This window comes from Brassica napus, chromosome A8 (genome assembly GCF_020379485.1).
Source record: "Brassica napus cultivar Da-Ae chromosome A8, Da-Ae, whole genome shotgun sequence".
Lineage (NCBI taxonomy): Eukaryota > Viridiplantae > Streptophyta > Magnoliopsida > Brassicales > Brassicaceae > Brassica > Brassica napus.
In genome coordinates, this window is record NC_063441.1 from 324672 (window position 1) to 339511 (window position 14840).

The 14840-nt window shown below is 36.8% G+C and overlaps 1 protein-coding gene across 2 annotated transcripts; it reads left to right on the forward strand.

The window, feature by feature from the left end:
- The first annotated feature begins 1990 nt into the window (after window positions 1-1990).
- LOC106354082 (serine/threonine-protein kinase BRI1-like 1) lies at window positions 1991-6435 on the forward strand. Of its 2 annotated transcripts, none has more exons than XM_013793932.3 (2): window positions 1991-2458; window positions 2556-6435. In XM_013793932.3, the coding sequence occupies exon 2, from the start codon at window positions 2677-2679 to the stop codon at window positions 6172-6174; it is 3498 nt and encodes a 1165-aa protein (XP_013649386.2). In that variant the 5' UTR covers window positions 1991-2458; window positions 2556-2676; the 3' UTR covers window positions 6175-6435. The 2 variants fall into 2 exon arrangements, with proteins under 2 accessions (XP_013649386.2, XP_013649385.2); XM_013793931.3 differs by having other exon boundaries at window positions 1992-2428.
- The last annotated feature ends 8405 nt before the right edge of the window (window positions 6436-14840 follow it).

Genomic DNA, 14840 nt, shown 5'->3' on the forward strand with positions numbered 1-14840 from the left:
TTCTATGTGTATAAACTATGTTATATGTTAACACTTCAAGAAATTTGTTTGTCTTTTTTCTCCGTAATCTCTAGCTCATTTTTACATGTAGATGGATGTCACGGGTTTTTGAAATTAATGTTCCTGTTTGTACATATATATATATATATATATGCTATGGACGAGTAAATAAATCTCATTTAACATAAGCATATATTAGACTTCATTATATAAGTTTCCTGTAAAAATATATATCTTAAACGTTAAATATTATTACACAATTTTTTTGACATCGACAAAACTCAATTATTAAGCAAAAAAAAAAAACTCAATTTTTGCTAAATTTAAATTTTTTTTTAAAGCAGTAAAATTAGATGGATCAAAAGTTTTTCAACTTGTTTTAGTTAATTAAAATAAATGTGTATAACTATAAAAAATATCTGTAAGGTAAGCCTGGGCATTCGGGTCTTCGGGCCGGATTCAGACGCATTCCTTTCAGGTTTGTGTCTTTCGGATCCTAAATATTTAGTTTTAATAGGTATTTAAAAATTTTCGGTTCGGGTTCGTATCGGTTCTTCTCGGGTCCGGATCGGTTCGGATCTATAACTAAAATACCATAAAATATCCGTAATTTTTCGGGTCTATATCAGATCCGGATATTTAGGATGTGAAAAGGACATGATATACCCAATTCCATCAAATTTAGCTGATATTTGTCATATATATCTATAATTTTACAAAATAACTTAAATGAAACTATTAATAATTAAAATAAAATATTTTTAAACTCTAAATTTTACATTTTAAAGCTTCATATTATTTAAAAAATGTTACGAAATAATAACAAATATTATTAACAAAAGATATTTCAACTAAACCATAAAGTAATTTATATAAAATATAACACAAAATCATCATAGTATTAGATATACATATTTTTAAGTCGGGTATAAATTGGTTCTTATTGGGTCGGGTCTATTCAAGTCGGTTTTTTGGGTCCGAGTCTATTCGGATCGGTTCCTTTCGATTCCGGTTCTTTCGAGTAAAAAAAATTTAAACCCAAAAAATACTTATAAATTTTCGATCCAGTTCCAAATCGAATATTTTTTGATTGGTTCCAATTCGGGTTTTTCGGATCCACGTTAAAATGCCTAGGCCTACTGCAAGGAAGTTTCTCTTAGTTATACTCACTGCACTTTGATACTCGAAAGACTAGCTAATACAGCTATATTTCATTATTATTATTATTTTTTGCTACGAACTATTTCATTATTTATAGATGCGGTTTAGGTAGAAACTGGATAAAATGCGACAGTTGCCAAAAGTTAAGCGGCAACTATATAAATAAAGACAATACGCGGGGCCGCTAACTAATATACAAAAGAAAACGAGGACCATAAACAAATTATAATAACCATACTACTTGTTAAATTCATTTGAATTAAAATAAGCTTAGTGCTTGGTGCCGTGTAGGGTTAGAAAGTTGCATAAATGCGTAGAAACATACGAAAAATAAGGGAAAAAGTAGGCCTTTATCGTAACAATCGTCAATCTTTTTAAAAAATCATATTTCTTTCTTTCTTTGAACTATATGTTAGAGCAGAGAGACAGCTATTTACTTACATGGGAACGAGAGACCTTATAATCATCTTTACATACGTGCCGGGTAATTCATCTAACCCCCAAAACAAGCAAGATTTAGACTAATAATACAATAATATTAATCATAAATTTCGCCGTGAAATTCGACCTTAACTAATTTGTGAAACATTATTTTCATGATTAAAGTAATACGAGATAATTGATGATTAGACAGAGATTATAAAGAGAAAATTAATCTTTAGTATCATGATTATGTTTTCTCTTCTTTTCTGGAGGATTATGTCTTCATTTTTTTCTGCTTTTTCTTTTCCTACTTTTTCTTCTTCCTTTATTTACCAATTTTTCTTATTATTATATTTTTGTTTGCAATTTTCCGGCAAAGAGAATATTATTTTTGAATTAATAAAAGAAATCCTTCATTTTTTTACAACAATTAGACCATTGGTATTTCTTTCCAAACAAGGACACCCATTAGCTCTTCATTTACGCAAGATCAAAAAGGAAAATTCTTTCTTCTTTTTTTTTCCTGGGAGAATTCTTGTTTTGTTCCTGAAAAATCACTTTTTTTTTCTTTTCTTTCTCTCTTCTTGGTGAACTGGTCTTGCTAAAAAAGGTTTCCTCTCTATGTAAACACTTCTTCTCACTACGGAATCTTAAACCATCTGATTTTGGAAAGAAAGAAAAAAAATATCCAACTTTTGTTGTTTTCAGTCCGACCATCTCTGCAACATCGTACTTGAGAGCAGAAACACTATCTTAAAACAATTTCTCTTGTCTTCTTCACTAGTGATACTCTGTCTCTCTCTATTCTTCCAGTCACAGTCACAATCGTCTCTGTCAAACTTAGGTTATACTCTTTGTTTTCTTCTTGAACAAGGTTCATATATGTATATCAACTCTTTCTTGATTAAAAATTGTTTCTTTGCCGTTTTTTTCTTTCTAAAAGCTCACTTTGTTTTTTATTTTATTTTCAGATTCCAAGCTCTGGAGGAACTGAGTACAGTAAATGAATCAGAACAAGTCAGAAGAAGATCCTTACTCCTTTGAGTATCATCAATCTCTATAAAGCCTCTGATCGAAACACTCGGTGTGGAAATGAAGCTGTTATCGTTAATCATCTGTTTCTCCGCAACTCTTATAGTGATGACCACTCATGGCAAAAGACTAATCAGCGACGAAAACAACTCCTACGAAACTGCTCTGTTAACGGCGTTCAAGCAAACCTCCGTCAAGTCTGACCCTAACAACATCCTCGGTAACTGGAAACACGTGTCGGGCCGTGGCTCGTGCTCCTGGCGAGGCGTTTCTTGCTCTGACTACGGTCGAGTCATCGGGTTGGACCTCCGAAACGGCGGACTCACTGGAACCCTAAACCTAGTTAACCTCACGGCGTTAACTAGTCTCCAGAATCTTTACTTACAAGGAAACGATTTCTCTTCTGGTTCTGTTTCCTCCTCCTCCGGCGACGGCTGTTATCTTCAGAATCTTGATTTGTCTTCGAACTCGTTATCCGATTATTCAATGGTTGACTACATCTTCTCGACATGTACCAATCTCGTTTCCGTGAATTTCTCGAACAACAAGCTCACCGGAAAACTAGGCTCTCCTCCGTCGTCTAAAGCCTTGACGACCGTTGATCTCTCCTACAACATCTTATCCGAGGACATCCCGGAGAGTTTCATCCCCGCGTCGCTGAAATACCTCGACCTAACTCACAACAACTTCTCCGGCGACTTCTCCGATCTCAGCTTCGGGTTCTGCGGCAACCTCACCTTCCTCAGCCTTTCGCAGAACAACATCTCCGGCGATCACTTCCCTCTTTCTCTAACCAACTGCAAACTCCTCGAGACGCTGAACATCTCCCGGAACAACCTCGTCGGAAAAATCCCCGGCGGCGGAGAGTACTGGGGAATCTTCCAGAATCTGAAGCATCTCTCCCTCGCTCACAACCGTTTCTCCGGCGAAATCCCGCCGGAGCTTTCTCGACTCTGCAGAACGCTGGAGACTCTCGATCTCTCCGGAAACTCTCTCTCCGGCGAGCTTCCTCCGCCGTTCGCGGCGTGCGTCTCGCTACAGAGCCTTAACCTCGGAAACAACTTCCTCTCCGGCGAGTTCTTAACCACCGTCGTGAGTAAAATTCAGGGGATCGCGTATCTGTACGTGGCGTACAACAACATCTCAGGCTCTGTTCCGAGTTCGCTCACCAACTGCACAAACCTCCGTGTTCTTGATCTAAGCTCGAATGGCTTCACAGGGAACCTTCCCTCTGGTTTCTGCAGCTATTCACCGCTTCTTGAAAAGCTTCTCATGGCTAACAACTACCTCTCGGGAACAGTTCCTATGGAGCTCGGCATGTGCAAGAGCTTGAAGACGATCGATCTCAGCTTCAACGCTCTCACGGGACCGATTCCGAATGAGGTATGGATGTTGCCGAACCTCTCTGATTTGGTCATGTGGGCGAACAATCTCACCGGGAGAATCCCGGAAGGTGTTTGCGTCAAAGGAGGGAACTTGGAGACTCTCATCCTCAACAACAATCTCTTAACCGGTTCAATCCCTGACTCAATCTCCAAATGCACCAACATGATATGGATCTCTCTTTCAAGCAACCGGTTGACCGGGACCATCCCTAGCGGAATCGGTTATCTCACCAAACTAGCAATCTTGCAGCTCGGGAACAACTCCTTGTCCGGGAGCGTCCCACCTCAGCTCGGGGACTGCAAGAGCCTAATCTGGCTCGATCTCAACAGCAACAATCTAACCGGGCCACTCCCTGGCGAGCTAGCTAGCCAGGCCGGGCTAGTAATGCCAGGGAGTGTTTCAGGTAAACAGTTTGCGTTTGTGAGGAACGAAGGCGGTACTGATTGCAGAGGTGCGGGAGGACTAGTTGAGTTTGAAGACATTCGTGCTGAACGGCTGGAGCGGTTTCCGATGGTTCATTCGTGTCCCGCGACGCGGATATACTCAGGGATGACAATGTATACTTTCTATGCAAACGGAAGCATGATCTACTTCGACGTCTCGTACAACTCTGTGTCCGGTTTTATACCTCCCAGTTATGGTAACATGGGGTACCTCCAGGTCTTGAATTTGGGACATAACCGGTTAACCGGAACCATACCGGACAGTCTTGGAGGACTGAAAGCTATTGGTGTTCTTGATCTCTCTCACAATGATCTTCAAGGGTACATCCCTGGGTCGCTCGGATCGCTTTCTTTCCTAAGCGATCTTGATGTCTCTAACAACAACCTCACCGGTCCGATCCCATTTGGTGGCCAGCTTACAACGTTCCCTGTCACAAGATACGCAAACAACTCCGGCCTCTGCGGCGTTCCTTTGCGTCCCTGCGGGTCTGCTCCTCGGCGGCCCGTTACAGCCCAAGTCCACCCCAAGAAGCAGACCGTTGCAACCGCTGTGATCGCTGGAATCGGGTTTTCCTTCATGTGTCTTGTGATGCTAGTCATGGCACTTTACAGGGCGTGGAAAGTTCAGAAGAAGGAACAGAAGAGGGAGAAGTTCATTGAGAGCCTTCCCACTTCTGGAAGTTGTAGCTGGAAGCTCTCTAGCGTCCCTGAGCCGCTTAGCATCAACGTTGCCACTTTCGAGAAGCCGCTGAGAAAACTCACTTTCGCGCATCTTCTTGAAGCCACAAACGGGTTTAGCGCAGAGACTATGATCGGTTCTGGCGGGTTCGGAGAAGTCTACAAGGCTCAGCTCAAAGACGGGTCAACGGTAGCAATCAAGAAGCTGATCCGAATCACGGGGCAAGGCGATAGAGAGTTCATGGCAGAGATGGAAACAATCGGTAAAATCAAACACAGAAACTTGGTTCCTCTTTTGGGATACTGCAAGATCGGTGAAGAGAGGCTTCTTGTCTATGAGTACATGAAATGGGGAAGCTTAGAAACTGTTCTTCACGAGGTATCAAGAAAAGGCGGCGTGTTTCTAAACTGGGCTGCGAGGAAGAAGATCGCGGTTGGAGCTGCAAGAGGTCTAGCGTTTCTGCATCATAGCTGCATTCCTCACATAATACACAGAGACATGAAGTCTAGCAACGTTCTTCTCGACGAAAACTTGGAAGCACGTGTCTCGGACTTCGGTATGGCGAGGCTGGTTAGCGCGCTAGACACACATCTGAGCGTGAGCACGCTGGCAGGTACGCCAGGGTACGTTCCGCCGGAGTATTACCAGAGTTTCAGGTGTACAGCTAAAGGGGATGTTTACAGCTACGGAGTGATACTTCTTGAGCTTCTCTCTGGTAAGAAACCGATCGATCCAGGGGAGTTTGGAGAAGACAATAACCTTGTCGGGTGGGCGAAACAGCTCTACAGAGAGAAAAGAGGAGTTGAGATTCTCGACCAGGAGCTTGTAACAGAGAAATCAGGAGACGTTGAGCTGTTTCACTACTTGAAGATCGCGTCTCAGTGTTTGGACGATCGACCGTTTAAGCGGCCAACAATGATACAAGTGATGGCCATGTTCAAAGAGCTTAAGGCTGATTCAGCAGAGGAAGATGATAGTCTTGATGAGTTTTCGCTTAAGGAAACTCCGTTGGTGGAAGAGTCACGAGAGATAAGGAGCCTTAAGATATAGAGGAATCAGATGCTATGTTCTAAATTTTGGTGTCAGTGTGTATATAACTGAAGAAGCTCCAGCGAGAAGGTTAGATTGAGAAGAAGAAATTTATTCCAGCTGTTAAGCTTGTGATTTTCGCTTGGAGGCCTTTTTTCTGTTGTCATTGGTTAACTTGTTAAGCACGGTAAGAGAAGTACCTCATTATAAACTTTTGTAAGTTTCGATTTTGAAAAACGATTGGTGGATCTGTGGCGTGAAGTAATGGATCATTTTTTCACATAACTCGTTTAATATCGTTTATACCCTGATCTGGGAAAGTGATGAAATAAAAAACATATAAAAAGAGTTGACTAAACTAACAAAATGTCATTGTATTTTCCTTTGGAAGATGTAGAAATTCAATCATTACGACAAAGATTCCCCACGTCAGGTAGAAGTAAAAAATTAACCAGTTGGAACAAGGTCAAGGACAACATGGAAGTGTGAGCATTTCGCCACTTCTAACTTTTCGTTTGCCACTACGCCGCATCAACAAGGAATATAGACATGAAGAGAACACCTGCAAGAACAAAGTCAAATGAGGTTAGGGCTGAAATTTGCAGACGTTGATGATAATCCGAGAACCAAGATTCCAACTATGGAAGACAAAGTTAGTGCAGATATTGAGGCGGTGTTGGAAGAAAATCTCGAGTTATGGAGAAGATTTTAGCTAGAATGCTGCGACCGCGGGCACAAAGGCCATAAACTTTTAAAGTAGTTTATTCTAAAGTAGTTTAACGAAAATCACTTTAAACTATCCAATTGATTGAAATCATCTAAAAATCTCATCAAAAATCAAATCACCTCAAACTTTAAAACTTTATATTGAATATACCCCCTCCTAAAGAGAGTTTTCCATCGTTAATGAGACTAACAAACAAACATTTGTGGCTTCGTTACTTCAACTCAGCCTCCAGTTTTTCTTCAATTTTGATATGTACATCTATATATCAGACAATGAGAATCATTGTTAGCAACGAGGAAAAACAAAATCATTGGCTTTTTCTTACCTTTATCTTCTCATATTGAGTAACCCTGTACTTGTAAAAACTCCTCAATTACTGCACAAAATCCGATGTAGAAGTTAGTATACATTTATGGTTAAGAAGGGAATGAGACAGAAGAATCTGGATTTTCACTTTCTTTCTAATGGAGACTTGTATCCTGTTATAGTCTCTTTTGGGATAAAGAGATACATTCTCGTTGTGGAAAATGTCAACTCGAGACAGAAAGCTTTATGCAAATTTTCCCCAGCAATCCTCATGTTATTGGATGTCAATTTGATCTAAAATTCAAAGCTTGTACCGGAGATTTCTTTCAAGAACTCCTGCAGAAAAGGGAACAGTTAAAACAAAGATACATTAAAACTACTTATGTGAGTAAAGAAACCATAAATACCTTGATAAAGCCCTTCTTTTCAACCTTTCCAGGATTCTCATATACACCCGCATTGTCAAGACCATGACACATACCGTCTCATCATCTGTTTTTTGAACTACAACTTTGGTTTTGTATCTCCCCTTAACAAATTGAAATAACTCACAAGTAACGGTATCTAAGGCCATAGCTCCATTTATTGATGCGTCTACAAATACCTCTCTTACAGCGAGTCCTACTCCAGCTGAGATATGGTTTGCCTTATTCTCGATATATCCGGACAAAGCTCCTGGTCCGGATGGCTTTTCCGCATGCTTATTCCAGTCACATTGGGAAACAGTCGGCCCTGCGATATGTTTGGATATCCAGGCCTTCTTTAGAACCAGATCCCTGTGCTCGATCTCAAACACAACTAACATCTGCCTCATTCCCAAATTGGCCAGCCCCAAGCAAGTATCGGAGTACCAGATAACTTTATGTAATGTCATTTATGTTACATGGAACCGGAAGCGGGTACGCGGAAGCGTTATAAAGAGGGTACGTGTTGGAATCATATATATATATACCAAAATTAATTTATTTGATAAAATAGTTATATATAATAGCTAGCATTAATATTATATGGTAACTAGATATGTATTATGCATAGTTGAAACTTGAAACTTTGAATGCGTGAGTTCTATAGGAGAAGACAAAAATGAGAACTATATTTGGTTTGATTGAAATCACTCTCTCACTTGGAATCCTTTTAATCTCTCTCTCATTGTATATATCTTTATAAAACCACTTGCCATCATCCTTGGATGAACTACCAATGCAATAGGATTGACTGGTCTTGCTGGTATCCTAGAAATCTATGGATACTCGCAAACTCTAGACTCATATCCATAATATACTTTCTGCCTAATTTCCAAAAAAAAAGTCCATGTAGTAACTTTTTCCAAATATTTGATTCTTTTCAATGTTTACATAATATGCACTCAACATTGTAAGTAAGTTGTTTGGCATAAATATAGTACACATGCATGAGTATGAAAATACGCAAATGTTGCATTGAAACGAACAGAATGTACATAATATGTTCACACATGAACTCCTACAATCCCTCAGGCACTCCGAAGCCCGTATAAATTGCTCTATGGTAGTTAAAACTGACATGAACAAAGCTTACGACCGATTAGAATAGAAGTTCATCGAGACCCAATCTTTGTAGCAAGGATCATGACTTGTATAACCTCGGTCTCTTATTCATTCCTCATCTATGACTCAGTCCATGGAAAAGTAATCCCTTCCCCCGGAATTAGACAAGGCGACCCTCTCTCACCGTGTATTTTCATACTATGAAGAGAAATCCTTTCCGGTCTTTGGCGGCAATCCCAACAAAATGGACATCTAACGGGTCTAAGAGCGGGGAGACATTCACCACATATCTATTGTTTGCCGATGACACTATGTTTTCTGTAAAAACAGACAGTGATAGTTTCCTAGCTTTTGCGGACATACTCCAAACGTACGAGGCAGCAACGGGCCAAAAACTTAATACAGCTAAATCATCTATCTCATTCTCAGCAAAAACACCACAGAGGACATGCCTTAGTGTTCATTATATCCTCGGTATTGCTAATGAAGGAGGAGTGAGAAAGTATTTGGGCTTGACAGAACACGTTGGAAGACGTAAAAAAACTCTTCACAAGCATTGTTGATCGTATCAAACTAAAAGCAAACAGCTGGTCGTCGAAACGGCTCTTGAGTGGGGGTAAACTAGTAATGCTCAAGTCCGTCTGTACTGCTATCCCATCATACACTATGATTTGCTTTCAGCTTCCTATGAGTTTATGTAAGCGAATCCAATCGACTCTTACACGATTTTGGTGGGATACAAAATGAAAACGAAAGGAAGATGTCTTGGGTTTCATGGACCAAAATCATCAATCCTAAGGCGCTCTATTAGGCTTGGGTGTGAGAGACATACAAGCTTTTAACACCACACTCCTCGCTAAACAAGCTTGGAGAGTTGTAACTAAACCCGATTGCCTCCTATCCCGTGTCTTGAGAGGACGATACTGCATCAACGGCTCCTTCCTGAGAACCACTCCCACTGCATCTTCATCGCATGGTTGGAAAGGAGTACTGTTAGGAAGAGACCTTTTCCTCAAAGGTTTGGGAAAAGCCATTAGTAATGGAGAAACTACGAGTGTGTGGCGTGACCCTTGGTTAACTGCACTCAAACATCTTATTTCTATTATATTATTTGAGAAGTCAGTTTTCTACGTGTTGTGCTCACATCAATTATTACGGTAGTTAATTACAGGGTTAACCTTAATGAAATACATATATTATATTGTAATTGCCATTATTATTATTATTAAACTAATTTCCTTTTCTTTTATTTAAATTGGTTGACTAACCACTATAAAACCATTATTCTCTAGAAAAGCGAAGACCACAAAGGTTCCAAACCTCTTTGACCTTCATCATGTGTTAGTGAAGGATGCAACTTTGCATTAAAATAGAATTTTCATTTTTCCGTAAATTCTCTATATACTGAAGCCTATGATTTTTAGTGTAGTTTTAAAATTTTTAAATATTTTCTACATTTGTAATAATGTATATTAAACTCTCTTTAATGGTACATGTGCATCGTTTAAATATTTTTGTCAATTAATTTAGTAGAACTGCATAATACTCTCTAAATTGGTTGACTAACCACTATAAAATCGCTATTCCCTAGAAAAACAGAGACAACAAAAGTTCCAAACCTCTTTGACCTTCATCATATGTTAGTGAAAGATGCAACTATGCATTTAAATAGAATATTTGTTTTTTGAATTTTTCTCAAAATCTATGGGTTAACAAACCCTACGAAAATATTTAATTTTTTGGCAAATGCTCTATATACTGAAGCCTATGATTTTTGGTGTAGTTTTAAAAATTTTAAACACATTCAACATTTGTATTAATGTATATTAAAGTTTCTTTCATGGTACATGAGCATCGTTCAAATTTTATGTCAGTTTATTTAGTAAAACTTCATAATACTCCCTAAATTGGTTGATTAACCACTATAAAATTGCTATTCTATAGAAAAACGGAGACCACAAAGGTTCCAAACCTCTTTGACCTTCATCATATGTTAGTGAATGATTCAAATATGCATTAAAATAGAATTTTCATTTTTTTTTATTTTTCTCAAAATCTATTTGATAACCCATACAAAAATATTTAATTATTCGGTAAATGCTCTATATACTGAAAGCCTATTATTTTTTTGTGCTGTTTTAAATTTCTAAACACATTATACATTTGTATTAATTTATATTAAACTCACTTTCATGGTACATGGGCATCGTTTAATTTTTTTTGTTAATTAATTTAGAAAAAGTTCATAATACTCCCTAAATTGGTTGACTAACCACTATAAAATTGCTATTCTCTAGAAAAACGGAGACAAAAAAGGTTCCAAACCACTTTGACCTTCATCATATGTTAGTGAAGGATGCAACTATGCATTAAAATAGAATTTTTATTTTTTTTGAATTTTTCTCAAAATCTATGGGTTAACCCTACGAAAGTATTTATTTTTTCGGTAAATGCTCTATATACTGAAGCCTATGATCTTTACTGTTGTTTTAAAATTTCTAAACACATTCTACATTTGTATTAATGTATATTAAACTTTCTTTCATGGTACATGAGCATCTTTTAATTTTTTTGTTAATTAATCTAGTAAAACTTCATAATACTCCCTAAATTGGTTGACTAACCAATATAAAACCGCTATTCTCTAGAATAGCAGAGACCGCAAAGGTTCCAAAACTCTTTGACCTTCATCATATGTCAGTGAAGGATGCAACTATGCATTAAAATATAATTTTCTTTTTTTTTGATTTTTTCTCAAAATCTTTTGGTTAACCCCTACAAAAATATTTAATTTTTCGGTAAATGCTCTATATACTGAAGCCTATAACATTTAGTGTTGTTTTAAAATTTCTAAACACATTCTACATTTGTGTTAATGTATATGAAACTCTCTTTCATGTTACATGGGCATCGTTTAATTTTTTTGTTAATTAATTTAGTAAAACTTCATAACACCCCCTAAATTGGTTGACTAACCACTATAAAATCGCTATTTATAGAAACACGGAGACCACAAAGGTTCCAACCTCTTTGACCTTCATCATATGTCAGTGAAGGATGCAACTATGCATTAAAATATAATTTTCGTTTTTTTTTGAATTTTTCTCAAAATCTATGGGTTAACTAACCCCTATGAAAATGCTGGCCATTTTTTTCAGGTCAAGGATGGTACAGTACTCTAGAAGGATTTGCGTGTTTGATGGGTGCAAGGAATGTTCGGGCTTCTCTTACTCCTCTTCATGCGGAGATGGAAGCTTTATTATGGGCAATGGAATGTATGAAAAACTTACGACAATTTCAGGTTACGTTTGCAACGGATTGTTCTCAATTGGTGAAGATGGTTTCAGAACCAGAAGAATGGCCAGCATTTGCAAGTTATTTGGAAGATATAAACAGCCTGAAAGAGAGTTTTTTCCGAGTAGAGATTATCTATGTACCAAGAACGCAGAACAAGAAGGCGGATAGCTTAGCCCGCAGTGCTAGGAAGGAAACGTCTTTTGTAGTTCACATGGATCAAGATCTCCCAGTTTGGTTCACAGAGTCAATATGAGTCTGTAAAATTGATGACAAAAAAAAAAAAAAAAAAAAAAACTAACCCCTATGAAAATATTTAACGTTTCGGTAAATGCTCTATATATTGAAGCCTATGATCTTTACAATTGTTTTAAAATTTATAAACACATTCTACATTTGTATTAATGTATATTAAACTTTTTTTCATGGTACATGAGAATTGTTTAAATATTTTGTCAATTAATTTAGTAAAAGTTCATAATACTCTCTAAATTGTTTGACTACCACTATAAAACCGCTATTCTCTAGAAAAGCGGAGACCACAAATGTTCCAAACTTCTTTGACCTTCATCATACATTAGTGAAGGATGCAAATATACATTAAAATATAATTTTCTTTTTTTATGAATTTTTCTCAAAATCTATAGGTTAACCCGCTACGAAAATATTTAATTTTTCGTTAAATGCTCTATATATTTAAGCCTAAGATCTTTACTGTTGTTTTAAAATTTCTAAACACATTCTACATTTCTATTAATGTATATTAAACTTTCTTTCATGGTACATGGGAATCGTTTAAATTTTTTGTCAATTAATTTAGTAAACGTTCATAATACTCCCTAAATTGATTGACTACCACTATAAAACCGCTATTCACTAGAAAAGCGGAGACCACAAATGTTCCAAACCTATTTGACTTTCATCATATGTTAGTGAAGGATGCAACTATGCATTAAAATATAATTTTCATTTTTCTTTATTTTTCTCAAAATATATGGGTTAACCCCTACAAAAATATTTAATTTTTCGGTAAATGCTCTATATACTGAAGCCTATGATTTTTCGTGCTGTTTTAAAGTTTCTAAACACATTATACATTTGTATTAATTTATATTAAACTCTTTTTCATGGTACATGGGCGTCGTTTAAATTTTTTGTTAATTAATTTAGAAAAACTTCATAATACTCCCTAAATTAGTTGACTAACCACTATAAAATCGCTATTCCCTAGAAAAACGGAGACAACAAAGGTTCCAAACCTCGTTGACCTTCATAATATCTTAGTGAAGGATGCAACTATGCATTAAAATAGAATTTTCAATTTTTTGAATTTTTTTCAAAATTTATGGGTTAACCCCTACGAAAATGTTTAATTTTTCGGTAAATGCTCTATATACTGAAGCCTATGATTTTACGTGCTGTTTTAAAATTTCTAAACACATTATACATTTGTATTAATTTATATTAAACTCTCTTTCATGGTGCATGGGCGTCATTTAATTTTTTTTTTAATTAATTTAGTAAAACTTCATAATACTCCCTAAATTGGTTGACTAACCACAATGGAATCGCTATTCTCTAGAAAAACGTCGACAACAAAGGTCTCAAACCTCTTTGACCTTCATCATATGTTAGTGAATGATGCAACTATGCAATAAAATAGAATTTTCATTTTTTTATTTTTTTTTCAAAATCTATGGGTTAACAACGCCTACGAAAATATTTAATTTTTTGGTAAATTCTCTATATACTGAAGCCTATGATCTTTACTGTTGTTTTAAAATTTCTAAACACATTCTACATTTGTATTAATGTAAATTAAACTCTCTTTAATGGTACATGGGCATCGTTTAAATTTTTTGTCAATTAATTTAGTAAAACTTCATAATGCTCCATAAATTGATTGACTAACCACTATAAAATCGTTATTCTAGGGAATAACAGAGACAACAATTCCAAACCTCTTTGACCTTTATCATTTGTTAGTGATGGATGCAACTATACATTAAAATAGAATTTTTATTTTTTTGAATTTTTCTCAAAATCTATAGGTTAACAACCCCTACGAAAATATTTAATTTTTCGGTAAATTCTCTATATACTGAAGCCTATGATCTTTACTGTTGTTTTAAAATTTCTAAACACATTCTCCATTTGTATTAATGTAAATTAAACTCTCTTTAATGGTACATGGGCATCGTTTATTTTTTTTTTCAATTAATTTAGTAAAACTTCATAATACTCCCTAAATTGGTTGACTAACCACTATAAAACCACTATGCTCTAGAAAAGCGGAGACCACAAAGGTTCCAAACCTCTTCGACCTTCATCATATTTTAGTGAATGATGAAACTATGCATTTTTTTTTTGTCATCAACAAACAGACTCATATAGATTCTGCGAACCAAACCGGTAACTCTGCATCCATGTGAACGACGAAAGACGATTGTTTTCTAGCACATCTTGCTAGACTATCCGCCTTTTGATTTTCCGTCCGGGGTACATGAATGATCTCTGAGCTAGTAAAACGTGTCTTCAGTAGCTTTATGTCATGCAGGTAACTCTCAAACGCCGGCCATTCCTCTGGTTCCGAAACCATCTTCACCAATTGAGAACAATCCGTAGCAAAAGTAACCTGAAACTGATGTAAATTCCTCATACATTCCATTGCCCATATCAAAGCTTCCATCTCTGCATGAAGAGGTAAAAGACATGCCCTAGTATTCCTTGCACCCATCAATCCCTGAAAGCCCTCGAGTATGATATACCATCCTTGACCTGAATAAGGTTCTTTATCTTTCAAGGAACCATCTATAAAACACCAACGACCAACC

Excerpts from the sequence above, each read along its gene's own strand:
- LOC106354082 (XM_013793932.3), top strand. The coding sequence starts at position 2,677 with ATGAAGCTGTTATCGTTAATCATCTGTTTCTCCGCAACTCTTATAGTG.